This window comes from Camelina sativa, chromosome 13 (assembly GCF_000633955.1).
Source record: "Camelina sativa cultivar DH55 chromosome 13, Cs, whole genome shotgun sequence".
Taxonomy (NCBI): Eukaryota; Viridiplantae; Streptophyta; class Magnoliopsida; order Brassicales; family Brassicaceae; genus Camelina; species Camelina sativa.
The window spans coordinates 2,429,539-2,438,129 of NC_025697.1; the positions used below are offsets into that span (position 1 = coordinate 2,429,539).

The window sequence follows — 8,591 nt, forward strand, 5'->3', positions numbered from 1 at the left end:
AAACATGTGTCGTTGTCTTCGTATTCTAGGATATGTCTAAAAGTAAGCTAAGCATCTCTCTCTCTGTTTCATGCTGATACTCTGATTCTTGGATGTATAAAAGAATTAGACGTTTTGTGTGTGTGTGTGTTGTTGTTGTTGACTATAACAAAAGTAGACATTCTCAGCGTAGCAGAGAGATTGCTTACACATCACGAAAAGGGAGATGTAAAAAAAAAAAAAATTGACTTGTGAAAGATGTAGCTTGATCCTGATCCCCATAACAAAATGAAAAAAAAAAAAGTAAAGAGAAAACTAAATAGATTCCTTGTACTTGTTGAAAAAGCAGTTCAGAAGATAGAAAGAATGGTAAAATCAAAAATTGGTTAGAGATTAGACAAGAACTCCTTATTTGGTCCCACTTGGTAACATTTGAACCCCACAAAACTCCCCAAATTCTCTTGTTTTTTTTTTTCTGAAAAAAATTAATGTATGTTTATTTTTGTTTTATGTTAACTCGAGATAGATCTCTGTTCATTCAAAAAGTCTTCAGAGTTTGCAAGCTGATCACAGGCCTAACAAAAAAACTGACTTTTTACCTTTTCCTGCAAAAGAATCCATAATTAGATTGTGTCCTGAGCAATTGCATGGTTTGATTTAAGACAAAAACAGACAAATCTAGAAAAACTAGCTTGCAAAAAAGGTGATAAAAATTGTAAAACTAACATAGTTAGATTAGGTGCTTCTAAACATGAAACAAAACATTATATAAAACTTAAAAAAATGCCGACGAAGAAAGTACAAACAGAGTGAAAAAAAGAGATGAAAGCTGGTTAAAAAAATCAAAGAGGAAAGTAGTTCAGAGCATTAAAATTAAAAATAAATAAAAAACAGAGGAAGGTGCTTCAATTTTTGTATATAAATATACACATATTTTTGGTAACAGCTGTTCAAAATGTTAAGATTTAGAGATCATTAAAACCAAAATATAAATGCAATAGTAACTGAGACAGTTGAGAATTGTAATGAGCGTTACGTCAGATTATAAATACGAATTTAATTCCACCTTCATTGCTCTCTTTCTCGCTCACCTCTTCAAAGAAACGAAGAAATATAATTATTATTATCATGAATTCATGATCATCATGATGATGCTACGATTTTTTTTTTTCTTTTCTTTCTCTTCTTCTTCTTATTTTTATTTTTTAAATTTTATTTTTGTTTTGGGGGGGTCATTACACTCGTTGCCATGTCTTTAAAAGAAGGAACTCCATTTCTCTTCTTATCATTCACTAAATGCCACCTTTCTGTTGCCGCTTTCCAATTTTAGTAATCTCATCTTTCAAAGCTCCATGTTCCCTTATTCAATTCTTACTTCCTACCTCTCCTTTTCTCTCAATTATCGCCGGTTCTTTGCTTTGATTAACGTTTCTACCTTCATAGAGTCATAATTTTATAACCCCACATAGAACCAAACCAGCTAGATAGTATTAACATCGTTTTGGTTTTTGGAAACAGACATCAACCAAAGTGTATACATTTTTTTTTTAGTTTCTTGATGTGCAACGTTTGTAAAGATAGGTTATTTAATTTGTAGAGAACTCTAACGCTGGTTCATAGACTATTCGTTAACGCATTATACCCTTTGGGTCTCTGGTCCGACTAAAACTATACGAATCTAAGGTTGCTGAAGAGTCATCCATTAATTAACGAAGAGTGGTTACGACTTAGACCATGTGCATCGGTGATGATTTGGGCCGTCCCCCGTTTTTTTTGGATTTAAAATAAATAAAAAAAGCCCAAATTTGAAGAACCGTATCTTCATTCGGGACGTTTTTTGGTCGTCCACTTCGACGCGTGTTACGTTCTCATTGGATGTTCTATTTTCTCTAGGGTTAGAACAAAAATTTGTCGAGACTTTGGTTGTATCGATTCTCTTCTAAATATTATTATTAAATGTGAGGGACCAAAAAAAAGTCTCAACCGATGTGCTTGCTCTTACGACTTATGATTAAATGAAGAATTAGGATATTGCAGTTCTTGCATGTTAAAACTACTAGTTCCATCTACTAAATAAGTCATCTAATCATACTCATGGTGGATATCAGAGGAGTATATGTATGAATTTCAATGATGACGACGAGTAGCCATGAGTGATGTAAAGACGAGTATATAAATTGGCCTTTGGAGGGAGAGAGACAAGAGTAGTAGTAGATTTGGTGTGGGCCCATTTGTAAGGAAGAGGCCCACCTAAGATATTTGAGGACCAAGAGGAATTAGATCAACAAAATACACAACGCAAAACTATTATCGCAATTCGCATGCAATTGCACGTTCACATATACTACGAAAAAAGCATGCAAAAATCCATCCGTACTTTGTATGTTTTGTTGAAGGATAAAATGATATGTCCATAATCAATTAGTTTCGGGTTTTCAGACTCGTTGGATATGTCTAAATACAAATATAATCTAGGATAATTTATAATTGTATTACTTAGATACGTATCTCGACGGTGAGTACTCCACTCAGTTCCACGTACTAAAGTCTTCGCCCACACAACTCGGTGCCCCATGATCTTGTTATATTAGGAGGAGGGCTGACTAGTCACAGTCGTATGTATATCTACGAAAAATTAGGTATCTGGATCCACTTATATATCAGCAATTTTAAAACATAATCATTCTTCTTCTTTTTTTTTTTTGTCGACAACATAAACATACAATATGTGAATAGAGATGACATATTACAAGTAGTGATCTAAATATATTATTAATATATAGAGTTTATGATCACATTTATATTGAATTAGCCGGATGTTATTATTGCCCGAGCCTTAAGCTTGATTTTCAAATATATACTATTATATTAAAAGATGATTTAAAAAAAAAAAAAAAAAAAACTTCAAAAATTTGACCAATCTCTATATGTGTTTTTTCTACTTAATCAATTAATTATTGCGTCTTCAAATGCATTTAAACTTGAGTAGTTGAAATCTTATGATGCTGTTCTTTATTGTGAGGGCAGTACACATTTAAGCTTCGATAGTTTTCTATTGTATATCTCCTATTTTCTTCTAAAGTCTCACTGGCAGCTTTCATATCAATTTATATGGGGAGCAATACTGTCAGACAATTAAAGTTTTGAATTGTTGTTATTAATTTCTTGTATAGAAATACATAGATTAGAGAAGGGTAAAAGCACTAGATGTTAAACATTAACATTCGCAACAGTAATCAGTACTAATAATAAATTTATATATATGAAGAGCACTGTTTGGATACTTCCTAGTCAAAGAGAGTGAGAGATTCTAATAACCAGGACCTGAGGTTTCAAAGCAAACGCCATTTATTAGGCTAATATGTTATTCTCTCTTGTGTGATCTTTTTGCTCTCTGATGTAGCAAAGCTAATAAATAATAATGAAAGCTGTTTACCAACAACAAAGTCACTCCAGAAGACCTTCCTCTGCCTAGACGTTCCTCCAATTGCCAAATCCAATTCTAACCTAAGTATATATCGTTTTGGGCTTTTCATTGGGCCTATAGCTTCATATAAAAAGAGTATTTACTCGATCCAGTACGGTGAACTTTATATGAGTTTTTTTTCCTACATATATTTGTAGATTTTTTTTTTTTTTTGTATTAATGATTACGGAGTAATTTATTTTCACCTGTATAAAATATTTTTAAAAAATTATAATTCGGGTTGGTTTTTATAGAAGGATATAATATTCTTGAGTATATTTGTTAATAATTACGATGGTTTATACTTTTGGGAAGTAGCTTGAGTATATTTGTTAATAATTACGATGGTTTTTAATTATAGAAAGTAGGTTAATTAGGTTATCATTCTATTCTCTATATAAACATGTGTAATCCCTATTGTATATTTCATGAGAGTCAATATACTATTTACTAAACAATAAAAGTGTTCTTCTCTCGTCAACCTTCTACACTCTTGACGCAAAACGGTTACAACATTTTTGGCAGAAGAACAAAAAAAATCGGCATCCCAAGAAATGCAACGTTACGTTCCTAAACAGAGAGAGACTCTTTTTAAAACAAAAAAAAGAAGCTTCTTTTTGAAGCAATCCCAAACTTCCTTTTGCTTCTCTTCTTATCCCACATCTCCTTAATCATTTCAATCTAACTATCATCTCTCACGCTCTCTCTCATTTGCAGTTCCTCCTGAATCTCATTCCAAAACTTATTTGGTATCTTCTTTTTTTTTTTCTTATGCTCTCAACGAACCGGTTTATCCGGGTTTTGGATTTGATTCAAGACTTTAACACTAAATTCTGTTAGTTGATCTAAGATGCTTGGAGACTTCATTACAAGAATCATAATGTGAGACCCTCTCTATCTCTTCTCCTTCCTTCATTTTGTAATATTTTTTTTTGGCAATTTTCGTCTTCCCTCTCTTAGATTTTCGGAATTTTTTTGTAGATTGCTTGTGGGTTACGCGTACCCAGCATATGGATGCTACAAAAGCGTGGAAAAGAAAAAGCTTGAGATTCACGAACTTAGATACTGGTGCAAATATTGGTAAAGCTTTTACTATTTGTTAGATAAAGAAGATTCCTTTTTTGTAATGGATAAGGAATCTTATTCTCCTAAATCCTAATCAAAAATCATATATTCGGTTTGCAGGATCTTGGTTGGTCTTCTTACAGTGTTTGAAAGGATAGGAGACATCACTGTATCATGGTTAGTACTAGTAGCAAAATTTATAAACCCCCATCACTTTGTTTCTTTGTTAACAAAACCTTCTGATTCATCTCGCAGGTTACCATTCTACGGCGAGATCAAAATCGCTCTTCTCATCTATCTATGGTACCCAAAATCACAGGTACGATGCAAGCAAACAAATCTCATGAACATTCGTTTTTCTAATTCACACAAAAACCAGTCTTTCTTTCTCCTTTTTCTCCGGTTTCTAACAGGGAATTAGCTACGTCTACGAAACACTAGTATGTCCGTACATGTCAAAGCACCAATCAGACATCGATCAGGGGATCACTGTTTTAAGGACCAGAGGACATTTAGTTATTGTTCAACTATGGCAATGTGGCTACCATTGGACTCTCCAAATCCTTAGGCATCTCCAACAACAATTCGTCATCGATAAGGTATAAAAAAAAAGAAGAGAAACAACAACAATCTCACACTCCAAAATTTGCTGTATAAGATAAACCACTCTTACCAAACTGCATTCACTTGTGTTTTGTCTGCAGAAAAATAACCGATCAAAGTCAAAAGATAGACAACAAACATTTATGTTCCTCCGTTAAAGCTGTTAGCAGAAGAAGGTGCAGCTACTACTTCTAATCCCACAATCTCAATAACCAAATTGTAAACCGACGGTTCACCGAAATTGCAATCTCCAAACCAATTTTGTAACACTTTTTATTGTAATATCAAACAGTTTTGTGTTCAATTCTTGAAAATTTCCAAAGTTGATATGCAAGAATGTATTCACAAATCAAAAACTATTTGACAATCAAAGGAACACGAATCGACTGAAAAATCCAATCAAACACACATTTCAATAACTGTAACCCGGCGGATATTTGAAGCCATACGCGGCGGAAGAATTGAGAACCAGGAGAATCGTCGGAAGAAGTCAAAGCCGTTGGTTGAAGATAAGACAGAGCAGCTTGCTTAACGAGACGGTTACGAATCGAGATATCTCCGACGGATGATGAAATAACCGGAGAGCAGCTACCGTGAAAAATCATCGGTAAAGCGAGCGACGAGTTACTCGGAGAAGAAGAGGAGATGATATCTCTGAGAGACGTGTAGGCCACGAAAGAAGATGGTTTTGTGGTGATCAGGTCGTAGTCGAAGGAAGACGGCGGCGTTGAAGCGATGTCGAAAGGGATTTCTTGAGTGTTCAAAGTCGTCATGGTGGGGATGGATTTTGTACGGCGGAGTGGTGTTGCCGGAGATTGTGACGGCGGAATCTCCATTAAAGTCTTCTCTTTTTGGGTTTATGTGAATATGTGTGGCTGATTGAGTTTTGTTCTTCTTCTGAGTTATGTTTGAAGGAGGTTCAATTATTGAACTCTATGATTTGAACACTTGTCACTATCTTTGTGTGTATTTTATTTATTTTTATTATTAAAGAGAGACGTTTACTTTCTTTTTATTTGTATTTTTTCCTGAATTATTGTTTTGGTTGGAAGAGAGACAAAATTACAAAACTATAAGGACAGATTTTTATAGTAAGATTTAAAGATTTGAATGTGAAGATTAGATGGGAAATATATTCGGAATCCAACCAACCTAAAGAATCATGTATTTTTTCCTATACTTTTAATAATTAAGTTAGTCTTTTTAATTTGAGTCATACATATCAGGAACCGTTCCGACTCACTATCACCTAAATCAATCTTTGCCAAGGGTGCATAATCGCTCGAGGCAGTTCTTTTTTATCAAGAGTTCATCAAGTTCAAGGTACTTATTGTGTCAACCTTCTTTAACATGTGTCAGTTAAACCATTTATGCTGCTTCTAGAGTTCTAGTTAGTTAGTGACTTAGTGTCGTAAGCTAAGGTCAATCCCTGTAGAGGAATTGGGAAGCTCTTTATTAGTAAGTATCATAACCTAAGTTTAAACCAGAGTATTTGACCATAGCAGAATAAGTCAATACTTTATTACTCCAACTCCATACAACCTTGAACCTTCTTTAACAAGTGTTAAACCATTTTTTTTCCCCTAATTTACGCACTCAAAGAGGCACCGAAGGTCAATCCTGAAGCTAAAATTGGTAATCGACTTATTATTATGGTTTCAGGTGAAACTCTATGAGTGGGGAAAACGTATGTGATTCTATGTTTCTACCCACTGGACTTCACTTTTGTTTGCCCTACACTGTCACTTTGTCAGGAGCTAAATTTAAAACTGAAACTCTGATCCTTTTGCAGTGAGATTTGGTGATGCAGATGACATCGCTAACTTCTGCTTGCGTGATGTCGTGAGAGCTGATTCCTCTGATTTTTTTGGTGGGACTGGACTGTAGGAGTGGAAGACTTCATGGACTTATTTGCTTGAATTGATAGTGGGCTGAGGCGGTGAGGCCTGAGAGTATTGCAGGAGCCCATTTATTTTATGTTGGAAAACCCGACTCTGTTTGCTGCAAACAGACCTTGTTGATGTTAGACCATGGGCATTGGTGTCCAATAGTTTTTGGTCCCCCAAATTTAATATTATTATTTTGAAAGTTTCTTATTTATAGTATCAGTATTGCTGTCCCACGGTTTTTGGTCCCCCAAATTCAAACTCTGTTTTTTGCACTTGTTGCCTAAGGAACTTGATCCAAAGAGTGTGGCATGTTTCTCTGCAGCTGCAATTGCATGTTTTTTAGTTTTCTCCACAGATATTCTCAAATCTTAAGAGGCAGGTTTCAAAGACTATAAGAAGATTGGTTGCATATATGCATTTACCTTCGCTTAAGTAAGATATTGAGCTCATCCATTCTAACCTCACTGCAAAGCGGGCATTTTTCAGTTAGCTCTGCGGTTTTCAAGCCATCAATTACGTTTACTGATGCAGCAAAGCAAGCACGCATGTAGCAATATATGTGACCACATGTTAGAGCTATCGGATCAAACACCGTGTCCTGTTTTCGCCATCAATTGTAAAATACGTCAGTTCAAGACCTATTCCTAGCATTACGTAAGTATCTCTCAGTCACATGCTAGAAAAAGACTTGGTCTTTGAAACGAAATCTTCCAGAGGAGAGTGGAACAGCACCTCGACACGACAAAATTAAGACTTTATCCCTAGAGGCTGAAACTACCTTGTATAATTAAGAATACTAATAAGTCAACCAACATGTTTATTGACATAGAGATTCTATCGAGTCGTTTAAAGTTTTGCTTACCAGGCATATTGAACAAGTCAATCAATGTCAACTTTTACGGAATCAGAAAGCTCGCAGGAGAGTAAAGGCTTCCCATCATCGAACGTCAAAGAGCAACCATCAAACAGTGCATGAACAGGAGTAGAAGGAGAAGCAGCTCCAGATTCCTTCTTAGATTCTTTCAGATTGATGTGAAACGCCATAAGCTCACAGAGCCATGGTGATTGAAGGATCTCGATTCGCATTTTCTGGACTTGTGTCTTAAACAATTGTCCTTGCCTAGACTCATGAATCTGCAGGACAAAAAAATATGCAAACAGTACATATTTCTTGAGAACCTTCCTGAGAAGCTCCAATACCTAATCACACACACACACAATTAATTCTGATTTCAACTATCTACAATTTCACTCAACTAAATCTGCAAAGGGAATCACAAACCCGTTTGATCTCGTTAACGTATTTGAGATCTTCAGGATCGACTTCTTCNGCACCTCGACACGACAAAATTAAGACTTTATCCCTAGAGGCTGAAACTACCTTGTATAATTAAGAATACTAATAAGTCAACCAACATGTTTATTGACATAGAGATTCTATCGAGTCGTTTAAAGTTTTGCTTACCAGGCATATTGAACAAGTCAATCAATGTCAACTTTTACGGAATCAGAAAGCTCGCAGGAGAGTAAAGGCTTCCCATCATCGAACGTCAAAGAGCAACCATCAAACAGTGCATGAACAGGAGTAG

At 35.1% G+C, this 8,591-nt stretch overlaps 3 protein-coding genes and 1 pseudogene across 3 annotated transcripts in view; 2 read left to right on the forward strand and 2 right to left on the reverse strand.

Annotated features, from left to right (window-relative positions):
• Positions 1-3,027, forward strand: part of LOC104737859 — a 4,779-nt gene extending 1,752 nt beyond the window's left edge. Inside the window, exon 3 of the mRNA XM_010458113.2 lies at positions 3,007-3,027. Coding sequence (XP_010456415.1) covers positions 3,007-3,027 — 21 coding nt within the window. The remainder of the gene's footprint in view (positions 1-3,006) is intronic.
• On the forward strand, positions 3,902-5,419 carry LOC104734636 (HVA22-like protein i). Its single transcript, XM_010454251.2, has 6 exons — positions 3,902-4,327; positions 4,427-4,525; positions 4,631-4,687; positions 4,766-4,829; positions 4,924-5,109; positions 5,215-5,419. Exons 1-6 carry the CDS (start codon positions 4,296-4,298, stop codon positions 5,269-5,271), a joined length of 495 nt encoding a protein of 164 aa, XP_010452553.1. The 5' UTR covers positions 3,902-4,295; the 3' UTR covers positions 5,272-5,419.
• On the reverse strand, positions 5,384-6,060 carry LOC104734635. The gene has a single exon (XM_010454250.2). It carries the CDS (start codon positions 5,947-5,949, stop codon positions 5,470-5,472), a length of 480 nt encoding a protein of 159 aa, XP_010452552.1. The 5' UTR covers positions 5,950-6,060; the 3' UTR covers positions 5,384-5,469.
• Positions 7,337-8,148, reverse strand: LOC104737861 (annotated as a pseudogene).

Bases quoted from the DNA above. Each gene is read 5' to 3' on its own strand.
- LOC104734636 (XM_010454251.2), top strand. From the start codon at position 4,296: ATGCTTGGAGACTTCATTACAAGAATCATAAT. The intron at 4,526-4,630 runs GTAAAGCTTTTA...TTCGGTTTGCAG, and splicing joins AGATACTGGTGCAAATATTG to GATCTTGGTTGGTCTTCTTA. The intron at 4,830-4,923 runs GTACGATGCAAG...GGTTTCTAACAG, and splicing joins TATGGTACCCAAAATCACAG to GGAATTAGCTACGTCTACGA.
- LOC104734635 (XM_010454250.2), bottom strand. From the start codon at position 5,949: ATGGAGATTCCGCCGTCACAATCTCCGGCAACACCACTCCGCCGTACA.